Consider the following 15,008-nt stretch of genomic DNA (forward strand, 5'->3'; position numbering starts at 1 on the left):
CCAAACATTTTTTATTTCTGCATTGTAAAAATTTAATAGTCTAATGAAATTAAATGATTAATATTTATTTCCTATATTTATACTACTTTATTATACACATTTGAACTTTTTGTCCATTTTAATTACTTGTTTCCAATGTGAAACTCAAGAATAAAAAACTAGACCCACCTATCTTTAAACATAACATGCCACACCAATGTAAACTTGACTGAATCTAAGGAAGAAACAAGTGCTTTGGTGTGAAAACTATTAAGTATAACAGTTAAGCAATTCATGTAATGCTACAAAAAGCTTATGTGATTTTTATCGAATTTGTAGTTATGTGCTATCTTTTAAGTTTTACTTCTGCAATACTCAATGCACAGAAAATGAATGATTATTAAATTTCTTTAATTTACAGTTGCTGGATCATTTGGTTTCACTAAGACCTATTTATTAAATATTTGCTGTATGAACAAAATTGCTACTTAAGTCTTAAAGAGCCTTAGAGCTATATTTCCATAATAGATGCCCTCCACTAAAATCTCTCAGGTATTTCAGAAGAAAAGTATATTTGATTTCATTTTAAAAGTTGATTGCTTTGCCAAAAGATGAAGCTAGGTTTGCTTTCCTGAAAGCTTCTGATATAGTTAGATGAGCATGAGAAACTCTTGCAATATCTTCACAGGATGCTCCAATACTCCAAGGCAAGGACAGCTTCATTTATTATTTCTCCAACACCTACTCCTGGCATCTGTACTCCCATATTCTATCTCTGGCTTTCTGATCAAGGATCTTTACTACGCCATCTGTATCAGCATTAATCTTAGATCTGTTAGTGACAAAAGGAAAGTTCCAATTTTGTACTGTGTTCTCTTTCTTCAATGGCACTTCTGATTTACCAACCCATACAACTGCAGAATGTGTATGGATCACTTCATTTTCAGCTTAGTGAGCTAACAAGAGACCAGCAATTACATCTCCAATAGCAAAGATATTTGGAATTTTGGCTTGGAATCTGCTATTGACTGGGAATCTACCTTTCCGATCCAGCTCAATTTCAAATTCTTTCTGTCCCAAATTTTTGGTGAAGAGTCATTGGTCAACATAAATTAAGAATACATCACAAGTGAGAACTTTAGATTTTCCACTAAAGGCAACTGCATTTACTACATCAATTTCAGCTGGTTTCTTGGTATCTCCAGTAACTTTGGTATTTAATTTAAACATAAATCTCTGTTTTGAAGGACTTGATGAAAATTTTTAGAAATCTCCATGTCATTTCCCATACTATCAACATGACCTAAGAACTCTTGTTGTCACATCTGCACCAAGTCCTTGCCACACTGAACCCAGTTTTACACCTTTAACTCCTACACCAATGACATCCATCTTATTTAGAATTTTTTAAAGCATAAAACACCTATAGATGAGACAATTGTTTCTCATCAATTGTGATTCCAAAGAATAGAGTAACTTCTGAACGTGTGGCTATGAAAATGTTTTTTGTATTGATAACCTGAGAGCTGCCATTAGATTTCTTCTGTGACCTGATTTTTGCCTGTTCTCTTTCTATGTCCATCCACATGAGTAACTTTACTTTGCTCAAATAAGTGAGCAATTGGGGCAGTTAGTTGATTCAGTGGATAGAGCACCAACCTTGAAATCAGGAGGATCTGAGTTCAAATATGGCTGCAGACTAAACTTAACACTTCCTAGCTGTGTGACCCTGGGCAAGTCACTTAACCCCAATTGCCTCAGCAAAATAAATAAATACGTGAGCGATTTCACCAGTTAAAGACTTTATTGTATGTTATGAACCAGAACTTGAAACAAGGTGATAACTCAAGGAAGATGTTAGAATCCTAGCATTAACTCAATGGAATAGATACAATGCTTATTGGTTCACACATTAGAGTAAATCCTTACAAGGTGATAAGTCAGTTGCCTAATTTAGCATGGTACTTAGCAACTCACTAAATGTATTTAAGTACTCATTGGAGTTCAGAAGTATGGGAGATTCACAAAGTTAACTTTGTAACTTTGTGAATTCACATCTCCTTTAATCCCTCCCTCAGAGGAGTCAACCTTTGAGAGATCATATATAAAGAAACTCTTAGAGCTTCAGGTTAGTTAGTTCGGAAGATTGACAGAGAGGGGAGCACAGAAGCACTCTGGGAGGAAGCCCACAAGCCCATTCTCGGAGGTGGAGTCAGATTCATTCCATTTTCCACCTTTGTGCTGGCTGGAGGCTGAAGGACAAACCTTTGGATTTGGAGCCATTCAGAGGGAGCTCTTGGAACCAAGTAGAGAGATAGGCCACCAAGAAAACTAACCGGGTTATTTTGGAGGAAGCAATAAAAGATCTGAACTTTTAACACCTGGCTGCATTTGGAATGATTATTACTCTGAACCAAAACTAAGGCTGCCTCCAGAAAACCTCCCCAAGAAACCTGCTCCCAGAGAACCATTATATTAAAGAAGAAGAACACCACAATTGCAGTATTCTTTTGCTCCATTGTCTTCTCTAAATTTAAGTGAATTTCTTCAGTTTCGATTCCTCTAGAGGCAAAATCTTTATGAGCCAAGTGATAAAAATATGAGTTATTCATAGAAGCCTTAGAAGGAATATAGTCAACATTCAAACAAATTCCACCGAGTGTTTCCTTTTTTTCCCCTCAATACAGATTACCTTAAAGTCAGTAATAGCAACTTATCTTTCAGACCCAGAAGGTATGACCATTACATCAGTATCCTTAAAGAAACTAAAGAAACTAAATCCCCTGTAGTCTTTGAGGCATTCAGCTGAAATGGACTGTCTTGGTCAAGATGCAGGATACCTGGCTCAAACTCTGTATTTTTCTTTTGGATGACCCTGCTGCCTTGGACTTCTACCTCTACCAAAAGCTTCCTCCACTTCATTAAGGACTGTTTTTTAAATAATATTTTTTATATTTTCTCCATCATTTTCTCATCTAGGCAATCAAAAAAGCAATAAATCAATCACAATTTTTATCATTTGCTAATTTCTGAGGTATAATGTTCACACTAAAAATCTCATGAATCCTTTTTAACCCTCTAGCTTAACCTGTCCTGTATTATGTAAACACAATCAAGCAAAATGTATTCTTTATTCTCAAATTGCTTCCATTTTAGAAGAGTGCTTCCTTTGAATTAGGAAATCAGTGCAATTAGAACCTGAGATAATGGATCATGCATACCACAATCTGGCAGAGAAGAAAGGAAGATAAACAGGGCTAATACTTGTGATTGTGTGAAGACATATGTCCATTCTTCCATTTACACACACATATACATGCATAATGCATTCACATGTACATGGACACACACATCCACACTCAAACATCCATGTGTGGACAATATTAACATGTATACACCCATACATATATGAATGTGCACAAACATGTATTCATACAATCATATTGAGTATGGAAATAGAACTGGCAAATTACAGGGAAAGGAGTTCTCTCGGGGAAGATTGTGTGACTCTTGGGTAGGGGGTGCCAGAGATCTCAGGATCTCTTAGAATCTTTAGTTGCCTTCAGAGCTCGCCTCAAAGACTAACTCCTCCGCAAAGCCCTTTCTGGCCTCCTCCCTCAGTTGCTAAAGCTTCCCCCCCACCTGTCACTTATTTTGCATATATTATTTTTTTGTACATAAAGCATCTGATTCTATGTTGTCTCCTCCGGCTCAATGCAAGCTCCTTGACAAAAGGTTTGTTTAATTTTTTCGTATTTGTATGCCCAGGGTCTAATACAGTGGCTGGTATGCAGCAAGTGCTTAACTATTGCTGGTCAGTTGATTAATGTGCAAGCAAATTATACTAAATATCACTGAAAGGTTCTCAGTTACCTTTTAAAAACATACAAATATAACATGTTGCCTGTAATAGCATTGCCAGAGTTACATAAATATACATCTTGCTCATTCCCCTCCTTTTCTATATTTATGGAGAAGCATGATCAGTTAGTCAGTTTAGAGGATATAGTGTATGATCTGGCCAGCAGATGGTGCTCAAACTCCCTATGAATAGCTTAGAACTCCTGAGCCAACTTTGTCCTCTCCTAAGTTGTGGGGAAGTGTAGAAGTATGGTTTAGAACATATCCCATATGCTTCAGCTTAAAAAACAACAGCAGGAAACTCTTCTTATTTTTGCTCTTTAGAGAAGATTGGATTCTTTTTTTCTCCCTCCCTCTTCATTCAGTTTCCTGGAATTCTTTTCTTTTCTTTTCTTTTCTTTTTTTTTTTGCTGAGGCAATTGGGGTTAAGTGACTTGCCCAGGGTCACACAGCCAGGAAGTGTTAAGTGTCTGAGGTCACATTTGAACTCAGGTCCTTCTGAGTTCAGGGCTGGTGCTCTATCCACTGTGCCAACTAGCTGCCCCAGTTTCCTGGAATTCTTAACATTTGTCCTTTCTCTTGTACAAATACTCCATTAAACTTAAAAAAAAAATCATGATTTATTCAGTCATTCTGAGTAACTTTTTCAATTTCTTTCAGTTTTTGCTGTCATAAGATCACAATTCCCTCTTTAAATAGCCATAGGACTTATAAGATTTCACAAAACAAGTTCTGAGATCAGTCCCATTTGGAATGATTCCCCTTTCCCTCCACTCCTCCTCCCAGTCAATGTACTCAAATGTTTCTGGAGGAGACAATGGGGCTGATTACTTTGCTTCACTTAAATCCAATTCACTTATAAGACATGAACTTGCTGATCTTTCTATCCTCTTTAAGAATAAAAGATGAAGGGTGGCTAGGTGATGCAGTGGATAGAGCAACGGCCCTGAAGTGAGGAGGATCTGAGTTTAAATCCGACCTCAGACACTTAACACTTCCTGGCTGTGTGACCCTGGGCAAATCACTTAACCCCAATTGCCTCAGCAAAAAAAAAAAAAAAAAAAAAGAATAAAAGATGAACAAGAAAAACAAAAGTTGGGGTACAAAAAGCACTGGAGTTAGCTACCACTCAGGGATATGTTGATGAATATTTAATAATTGGCTCTTTGTGGGGGGAGAGAGAGACAAGACATCCTTTTAAGTTTAATTTGCATTATTTAGATTGTCTTCATCACTTTTTTAAAAATAACTTTTTATTGATAGAATTTATGCCAGGGTATTTTTTACAGCATTATCCCTTGCATTCACTTCTGTTCTGATTTTTCCCCTCCCTCCCTCCACCCCCTCCCCCAGATGGCAAACAATCCTTTACATGTTTCTTCATCACTTTCTTAAACAATCAACAAAACACTAAATCAAAGCCTGAGTTACTTCATTTATCTATTTTTGAGGTTTCGATCTAGCGCCCTCATAGCAATATTGTACCTCCCAGGATAGCTATGATTCCTGGCTTGGCATCTTTGTTCACCCAATTATTTTTGAGTACTGTGGATCCCAATCTATGGACATGTGCTCCCCATTTGTGGACCTCACAGGGCTCCTGGAATGACGCTCCGGCCCATTCCTATTTTGTTGCTCTGGAGAGTATGTTGCTCCCATACTCTGGGAGTATGCAATAACTCCCAGCTTCTCAGAAGGAAAAACTCCCAAACTGAATTTGAATAAACATATCTTCTATCCTAAGCCCAAGAAAACTCTTGGCTTTCTAAGAAGGAAAGGAAAATAGAAAATGCAGGACTTTTGGAAATGTATGCTCTACATATATATCCTAGTTTACTGGAGCCTCACTCTTCTTTCACCATAATCACTGCTGAAAAATCTTGGCAAAGCTTGGCTACAATGGGGCAAAAAATCAGGTTGTTCTTCTCTTAATCCTCTTGGATTATTTTTGCTGTTTGAACTCCTATTTAGGCAGAAAAGCAAGAAACATTTAGAGTCATTTAGACCTCAGAAAAATAAAATGAGAGCGCTCTGGAAAAAAAACAAAACTGAGAGAGGTACGATGGGGACAAAATGGAAGAAGACCAGAAAATAGATTTCCAAAATTACCCCTCCTGGAACAATAAAGAGAAATAAAAGAGAGAGTAAAGGAGAAGAAAGATATGTTTTCTAGCCTTCATTTTCTATATATGGGAATATATGTAAATATATATTTACATATACATACAAGATATCATATCTTATCATGTTGCATTATATTATAAGATTATATTGTGTTATAAGATACAATATACATAACAAAAGTATATGAACAGTGATTAAATGTCTACTACTATGTGCCCAGTATTGTGCTAAACATGGAGGATATAAATATCAAAAAAGAAATTCCTTCAGGGACCTTGCCACACAAAGGAAAATCTAAAGATGATCATGGAAAAATAGGAAGGTACCTTCCATGGGGGCATGGTAGAGAAATCAGAAAAATCCAAAAAAGAGTAGTCAGATGGGAAATGAGGCAACGTTTGAGGAGCTAGATCATATCATACCACATCATGTCATGTTGTGTCATATCATATCTTATTGTATTGCATTATATTATAAGATTATATTGTTTTATATCAAAAGATATGATATTATATTATATCGTACTTATTGGAATGTGGCCAGTTTGCCCAATATAGAGCCAGCTATACCCTTACCACAGGGATGGGCATAGCTCTGTTGATGGGCTCTCTCCATCTTAAAACCATTAAAATTGAACATTTATCTTTTTCTACTATGATCTCTTTTTTTGTGTGTGTGTCCAGAGAGTGAAGATCATATCTTCATATTCATTCATTCATAAATGGGTGCCATAAATCTTTTACCCAGCTCCAAGAAATGAACCTAGAGAAGTGTGTTTCTGTTCTTTGTTGCCCGTCTTCAGTTTCAGGTGCTGGACATGATCCTCATAGGACCCAGGATTTGAGTCATGATACCTTGGAGCCAGGATTGCAGATCGGGTAGTACAGCCATTCAAATTGATGTGGAATCCTTAGGAAGCCACAAGCTCTGAGACTAGTGCCCGAGGAAGCTTTTGGTCTTGGAACTGGAACTGGGATCGTGATAAATGATAAACTTAATTTCCTTCCCCTTCCCAGAAACTGAAGTGGTTTAGGAGTACAGAAGGTTTATGCCTCCCTCATATTGAGGAAAGAAACTTATATATTTGTGATTTTATCTCTTGAAATAAAAAAGTTTTAAAAAGTTAATGAAAGCAAATCTGAATGGAACAAGAGTGTAGAGGACCATGCCCTCCAATAAGAGGAACACCACTGGTTGGGGCTCAAGCCATTTGCAGAAAGCCTTCACATCTCTCTATGATTTTAAGGATACTGCAGAAGCCTGGGGGCAGAGGGAATCTAACCTACCTGGTTTTCGGACAGTGGGGCCCGAGGTAGTTGTGTTATATACACATGTGTGTATATTAAATGTAACCCTAGTTACCTCAGTCCCTTTGCCTTAGGGACATGTACAATACATTTCAGTCACTCTCAGTATTCTTTAATACTTGAAGAGATTTGGAGATATCAAGGCTCTCTGAAAATACCACTGATGCTGTTCCCTCCAAGTGCAGGACTGTGGCTCTCTTGTTCCCCAATTCCATTTAGCGGCGTACAGTCAGTGATGGGTTTGTTCATGTGTTGAGAGCAAGGGATGGCGCATGGGTCGCTTGTCATTGCTACCATTGACATAGAAACTGACACTTTCTGTGGAGGTAGTGAACTTCCTGTCCTTAGTTAGTAAATGAATAAACATGTATTAAGTCCCTCCTATGGGCCAGGCATTGTGCTAAGTGAAAAGCAGCATGCAAAAGGCATTTATATATAAACTGAGAAACTCCTCCTTCGAGGATCAAATGACTATTTGATCTAAGTGTCAGATTCAATGACCTTCAATGTCCTTTCTGTATATTTGAGTTCTTCTGTGTAAATAAAGTCATTTGCCCAAGGTCACCCAAAGGATTAGTCCCTGGGCTCACCTAGTCGTAATTTGTGAAGTGGGGCACAATAAATACTGAGGATGGAGCTGGATCCCAGCCTCTTTCCTTGGAATCTGAGGCAGAAGAAGGGAGTTATGGGTTTGTGGACCAACATGGCTCTATCAAACTATGGGAACTGATAATCGGTTCAGGCTGCTGCAGACCCACAACTCAGTCAATCACAATCATAAACAGAGTATTTTATTTCAGGAGTTGGGGCATAGTTAACACAGCCTGTAGGTGAAACCCTCTGAAATCCCAATACTGTGGGGCAGGCAGAGTCAGTGGATGCAGTAGAGAAGGTTAGCCTGGAGTCCAACTGAGAACCACAGCCTTTGGGGATGCGGGATTTGCTGGTAGCACTCACTAGGTCTCGTTACTTGTTTTGTTATGGTTGTCCTAGAAGATACAACAGGCCCATGAGCTCTTCCAGAACACACAGTAGTTCCAGTCATAGGAGGCAAAATCATCTAATCTAGACATCACCAATTAGGAAACTAAGGCTCGCAGAGGACGGGTCAGTTGCTAGTTGCCACCTGGCCAGTAAGACTTGGAGGTGTGATCCACAGTGGGAACCTCCAGGGTCTCTTCTGGCCCACCTGCCGCCTTAACAACTTCCATCTGCTTAGTAAGTTTCTTTGCCCCTTTTCTTAAAACTACTTAAAAATCTTTCCCACTTTACCTATTGCTGCATACTGTCCCTCCTCCCTTCCCACTAGGGACAGAACCTCCTGTATTGTAATTTCCGCCGTCAGGTGCTCCTCTACCAATGAGGAAAGTCTTATTTAAATAGCTCGAGTCCCTGGTTACATCCACCACTATTCTAGCAATCCCCCTGCAGTTTTCAGGCTACAGATTCCGCCTTACCTTTACACAGTTCTGCTGGCAACCCACCATGGTAAAAAAGTTGTTGGCGTTGCCCCCACAACTGTAATAGGCGAAGGCTGAACATTGATTTGTTTCATGGTTGTAATAAAACCGCTGGATGCTTTTCTTGCACTTGCCCTTATTAACAGGTAGGAGGCAGATATCTGTGAGGGAGCCCCACCACCAAGAGAGAGTAAACACATCAGAAAATGTGACAAGGGAAAGTCACTAAACCTGACAAACCTTGAAAAATGAACCTTAACCTGTACCTCCAGCCCACAAAAAATCCTACGGGATCTGAAAGTAGCTCTGTTAATCAATGAATCAATGGATTTTTATTAATTGCCAACTATTGCAAAAACAAAGTTGACTCTATTGTCAAACTGCTTACTTTCTAGTGAAAATGTAAAAGGGGGTGACAGTGAGGAGGATCTGTGGAGAAAAACTAGTCTTGGAATCAGTCAGTGTAACATTGAGATAATCATTCCAAACCTCTGTTTCTTCAGCTATAAAATGGGAAGTACCTATTTCCCAGAGTTGTGGCGGAATAATGTCTTGTTAAACAAACCTTCAAATTACATAAATGCTATTATCATTATTCTAGTGAGAATAGTGATTGGGGGAGGGGGGACAACAAGGACATAGATCAAAATAGAATTGGTTTTTGCTTATGTTAAAAAATCATTTAGATATTGATGCTCAGAAACAAAATTGGTTCTGTAGATGAGCTTTTTGAGAAAACAAATATGTGAAGATCCAGGCTGGGAGACAGAAACTCTGAGGGTATTGGCAGTGGGGGTGGAGAGGAGACGAGGAGGCAAAATTGTGAAGAAACTTGTGAGTTTTAGAGAAAAAGGATTAAGTAAGTATGAAACAACTTTAGAAAAAGGTCAGCTAATGATAATTTGTAGATCTAGTAAGAGTAGATAATTATTATTAGATATCCATTAGGTAGATTATTACATAGGTTAATTATTAGATTAGGGTGCCCAATAAAGAGAGTGGCTGCCTCAGGATAATTTTCTGAGCAGAATTCATGAATACTTCTGAGGCTGTGTTCAAATGCCAATGAGGAAGACAGTTTTGACAGAAGTGGCAAGTGGGATCTGGTCCACCAGGAAAATTCTTTTTTTCACAGTAAAGAAAATGTAAAAAACTAGAAAATAGATTTGTTGATCTAAAAAAATTAGAGATGTAGGTGTTTTTTTATTGATGCAAAATATTATATGAAATCTTCAGACATGATGTTAGTTTTTACAAATGGGAATGATCTGTAAATATATGCATAAGAACAAAATACAACAATAAAACTTTAAAAAATAAGATTGGGTGGATGGATTGAAAGAACTGTTGTTTAAGGAACATTAAAGGGTTTCCTGAAGTTGTTTTTCTGAGTTGCCATTTTTCCTAGAAACACCAGATCCAGAGTATGTAGGAAACCAGTGAATGTGTCAAGGATGAAGCAACCTTGAGCTGACATAATTCATTGTTTCTTCCACACTGGACTCCCTGTATCCTTGGGAGTCAGGACAGGTACCAGCTGATCTGCATTAGGTTGAAAAACTGTGCGTCTGGGATTCATGCAGATAAGGAGACCACCCTATCTTTATAATCTAGCAAGAGACAAGAATACCGCTTTTGCCATCGCCTTGCTCCTCCCCTTTGGGAGGATATTTTTGCTTTTCCCTCCTTCATTGTGTCTTTCCCCTTCCTGTATTATGCCCCTTTAAGTAGGGATTTATGTTTTCTCCTCTTCCTTTTCTTGTGCTGTCATAAATATCGCAAATCTCCACATAAATGTTAATTTCTCTTATAATAAGCCTAGTTTTTATGTAAGTTCCATGAAGCCATGATTTCCTATTGACAAATGATGGCAGTTATGGGGTTAGAAGAGTTAGAAATAGAATTCTAAAAGATTCTTTTGGAATCTGAACCCTACCGTGTTCTTCCAAGATGGCAAGGATTTAAAGCTGGACCCAGAATGCATTGCATCCAGCATCCCTTGATATTTTTATCATCACTATCAATACAACCATCTCTTCAAAAACCACAAAACATCTTCAACAGCTCCTAAAATCATCCACTAAAGTCATGGATATTAGAGTCCAGATGTAGCGAGAGAGGACTCTGCCACTGAAATCTTAGATTATTGGAGTCAATGTAGCCCTCACAAGGCTGAAAATCACATACTGATGAGTTCTCAACATTTTAGGATCATTTAGTCCAATCCCTTCAGCTTAAAGAAGAGTAAACTAAGGGTTGGGGAGATGAAGTATCCTTGAATCCTTGACAGCTTATGTGGTAGAAATGTTTCATTTTCTTTTTCTTTTATTACATTTTATTAGATCCTTCTCATAGATATTTGCCGAACTGTTTCCTGTAAATATTAACTTCGCCTGTCTAAAACTTGAGTCATGGAATGATAGAACTAAAAGAAGATTTTTTTTGACATTTCTCAGATAAAAATCCAAAGGGAAGTTGGGCCTTTTCAAAGGGAATTAATTATTTGTAGAAGAATTTTCCCATTGCATGTAAACTTACCTATTGTGAACTCTTTAAATGTAATTTAATCTGTAACCTGAATTAGTTTGTTTATAGTCTGCTTGACTAGGTTTGTTTCCTTAGGGATATATGAGACTATAGTACTGTTTAAATAGCTTCAATTTTTATGATATTGAAGGAAGTATAGATTAAGAATCTGTTTTTTAAGCTTCTGTGGCTTAAAAGAGTATATAAAAAGTATTTATTTCTGTCTTTGACATAATGTTGCCTATAAAGAGTATCATTAAAATCCTAATCTTTGTTCACAGTTACTTAATTTTTTAAATCTCCTGAACCTGTGATTAAACATAATGAAATCTAGATGTTTTTCTTTGTAACTTCTGCATTGTGGTAGATTTATTTTGGCAGTAGTTACCATGTTAACTCAAAGTGGAGATATCTCCCATAGCATATGTATTTGTCTTCCTAGCACTTAGCACATTTTCTGACATAATAAAAGTTCTTAATAAATGCTTATGTAATAGGAAGGGGAGGAACTTCCCTAAATAAAGCCTTTCCTTGTCCCTTTATATAGGAGGAAGCTTTGGTTCATAGCAATTGCTGATTTGCCCGTTTCCAAGATCTAAATTGCTCACATTAAAAATTAGCCAATAAACATTTATTAAACACCTACTATGTGTCAGATACTACTATCGGTATCCTCGTTCTGTGTATTCTGAATACATAGTAGTTGAGGTAGTTGAGATAGTTGAAGCAAGAGTATATTGGAGTCAGCTCCATTGTTTTGAGAAAGCTGGTTATTAAATGTGTAGAACCGCTAAGTAATACAGTGGATAGAGAAATGATCTTGGAGGAATTGGGGCTAAAGTATAAGTAATTTGACAGGGGTTTTTGATTCCTAATCTAAATCTGACTTTCACTCTATCATATTATAGGTGCTTACTACATGCTTGTGGATTGGTTGAATGCAGGACCTAATCCCAAAGTCTGAAGTCCAATACTCTAGTGCTTTCCTGGAAAGGGGAGAAAGGCTGGATTAATTTTTAGTGTGAGCCTTTACACCTTAGAAATCAGCAAACTACAAATGAGGGCTTGATTTATTATTCTGTTGATTGACTCTAGAATGTGGTAGAGGAAGTCTTAATAATTCAGATTAAACAGGAAAGTGTATAGGGAGCAATATAGTTCACCCCTCTCCCCAGATCCTTTTGTTAAGCATTTAGTAACACAACTCTAGTAAGAAGGAGAAGTCTCCACTCTGGTGGGTTTGAGACAGAAAGCATATTCCCTACTTGTTCCAAGGAGAGGGCCCATATCTTTTGGGTTATCTAGACCTCTTCTCCACCCTCCCCCCCTTCAGACACAAAAGAAGCCAAAGAAGGGATTGTTTATGGGCAGGTGGGCCTTTCCAGGATCTCTTAAATCATTTTCTCAATCTCCTGGATTAGCACCTTCCCTACCTGCCTCATATGCCCACATGCCCAATAATTACCTTGTTTTGGATCCAAGCATATAAATCCACAGTCAAATAGGCAACACTTCAGTGTTCCTTTGCACTCTCTATCTTCTGCACAGCGATGCAATTTCCACGTCACACAGTGGACTTTATCGTTTGGACATTTTCCAGGTTTTTCTGCAGCACAAATATCACCTTCAGGAAGCATCTCATACAAATGTTTCATCTTGGACAGGAGGAATCTAAAGACTATATTTGCTCCCAAATCATAAGAGGGGATGAACCCAACTTCTTGGCTGCTTTGGGCCTTCCCATGGAGAGAAGCAGGGTATCAGCCCAGGTATCAGAGAGGGGTATGGGGTTCACTATGAAAATCTCTGTCTCTGTCTCTCTCTGTATGTGTCTCTAGCATTCTCTCATTCTCTTTCTCTCCTCTTTGTCTCTCTCTGTGTATATCTGTCTCTGTCTCTCGGTCTCTCTCCTTTTCTGTCTATCTCTCAGCCTCTCTCTCTGTCTCTCTCTCACTCTGCCTTTCTGTCACTCTGTATCTTTCTTTCTCTCTGTCATTTGTCTCTGTGTGTCTATTTCTCTGTCTCTATTTTTTCTCTGTCTCTCTCCTTTTCTCTCTATCTCTTAGCCTCTCTCTCTGTCTCTCTCTTTCTGCCTTTCTGTCACTCTGTATCTATCTTTCTCTCTGTAATTTGTCTCTGTATGTCTATTTCTCTGTCTCTTTTTCTTCTCTTTCTATCTCTGTGTGTGTCTGTCTCTTTTCTCTATATCTGTCTCTCTCTGTCTCTTTCTCTTCCCTCCCTCCTTCCTTCTCTATTCCTCTCCCTCTTTCCTTCTTCCCTCTCTTCCTCCTCTCTCTTCTTTCTCTCCTTCTGTCTAGCTCTCCCCCCCTCATTGTCTCCATCTACCCTTCTTCCTTCTTCTCCCTCTTCTCCTCCTTTAAACCCATCACTTCTGTGCCAGGAGGAAAGTGATATATTTATCTTCAGCCTTCTGAACTCATGACTACTTGTTGCATTTTAAAGAGTTCTAAAGGCTTTCAAAATACACTGAATCATTGAAATGATGTAAGATTTTGTGGTTCTAGGGATCATTGAATTGATAGAGCCCAGAGCTCTCCCTGCTGAGCTACCCAGCTGCCTCTGAGCAGCTAAACAGCAGACAGGAATTTGATCTCTCACTTTCAACCTTAAACCTCCTCTCAGTCTTTTATTTCAGGGTACCTCTCGATGCTTCCATTTTATAGATGAGGAAACTGAGACCACAAGAAGTTTAAATGGCTTGCTTAAAGTCACCTGGATAGAGAAGAACAGAGTCACCTACCTCTCCAGTATGACATCCGGGACAAAACAGGGAACTCCCAGCAGAGGGCAAGGAGTATGATGAAGAGGAGCACATAGTAATGGGACTGCATGGTACAGGGTTGTCTGGAAGGAAAGGAGGGGATCCTAGCTTTGGCTACAGATAGGTTGGATGAGGTAGGGAAGTGCAGAGAGAAGCAGATAAGAATTCTCCTTACCCCTTTGTCCCCCAACTCCTAAGGGCATTTGTGTAACTCTGGACCATCCAGGCAAAGTGTTCATCTGGATGAGCTCTATGTTCTCAGTCTGGGACATAAAGAACTAACTGAGAATGAGGTGCTCACTCTATGTGCCTCAAGGGCCTTCACTGAACTGTTACTTGGCAGGGAGAATTTGTTCCCACCAGCTTGCCTAGAGATCCTTTTCTTAGAAGCTGACAAGTGCCAAATGTTTTATGATCATAATAACCCCTTGGCTTTGCACAGATGATCACAGAATAATTTGAATTCATTTGATCTTCCCAACAGTGAGGAAGACAGAGATTTAGTGACCTGCCCAGGTTCCCATAGTTAGCGAGTGTCTGAAGCCATGTTCAAACCCAGATTTTCCTCACTTCTAGCCCAGAGCTCTCCCTGCATTTTGCTGAGCAGGAAACTGAATACTAAGCCCTCACAGCTATTTGGTGACATGGGCAGAACTTCTCCTCTGGGGCTTGAGGCCTTTCTATTCCATTCAACAAGTACTTATTAATTGCCTACTGTGTGCAAGACACTTCTGGGTACTAGAGATCACAGTCTGTAATGTCTGGACTAGCTCTCTGGAGGATCTTGGGACCAGCTGTGATCTTAGTGGAGAAGTGCAGGAGGTAGGAGAGCCACCAGGAAGATGGTCCAAGATGGAATGTCTCATTTCCAGTCCCCTCAGCCCTTAAATACTTCAGTATGATTATATCATTACAGCATACTGAGCATGTGCCAACTGTAGAACCATTACATCACCATGCTAAGTACTA

The 15,008-nt window shown here is 38.8% G+C and overlaps 1 protein-coding gene and 1 pseudogene across 1 annotated transcript; both read right to left on the minus strand.

Moving 5' to 3' along the window:
* Positions 1 to 564: 564 nt before the first annotated feature.
* LOC127546395 (dihydrolipoyl dehydrogenase, mitochondrial-like) lies at positions 565 to 6,305 on the minus strand (annotated as a pseudogene).
* A 1,735-nt stretch (positions 6,306 to 8,040) lies between these two features.
* Positions 8,041 to 14,245, minus strand: LOC127552353 (WAP four-disulfide core domain protein 8-like). Its single transcript, XM_051982911.1, has 4 exons — positions 14,019 to 14,245; positions 12,723 to 12,863; positions 8,729 to 8,892; positions 8,041 to 8,260 (listed from the first exon to the last, which is right to left on the minus strand). Exons 1-4 carry the CDS (start codon positions 14,107 to 14,109, stop codon positions 8,228 to 8,230), a joined length of 429 nt encoding a protein of 142 aa, XP_051838871.1. The 5' UTR covers positions 14,110 to 14,245; the 3' UTR covers positions 8,041 to 8,227.
* Positions 14,246 to 15,008: the final 763 nt, after the last annotated feature.

The sequence above is a fragment of the Antechinus flavipes genome, chromosome 2 (assembly GCF_016432865.1).
Source record: "Antechinus flavipes isolate AdamAnt ecotype Samford, QLD, Australia chromosome 2, AdamAnt_v2, whole genome shotgun sequence".
Classification (NCBI taxonomy): Eukaryota; Metazoa; Chordata; class Mammalia; order Dasyuromorphia; family Dasyuridae; genus Antechinus; species Antechinus flavipes.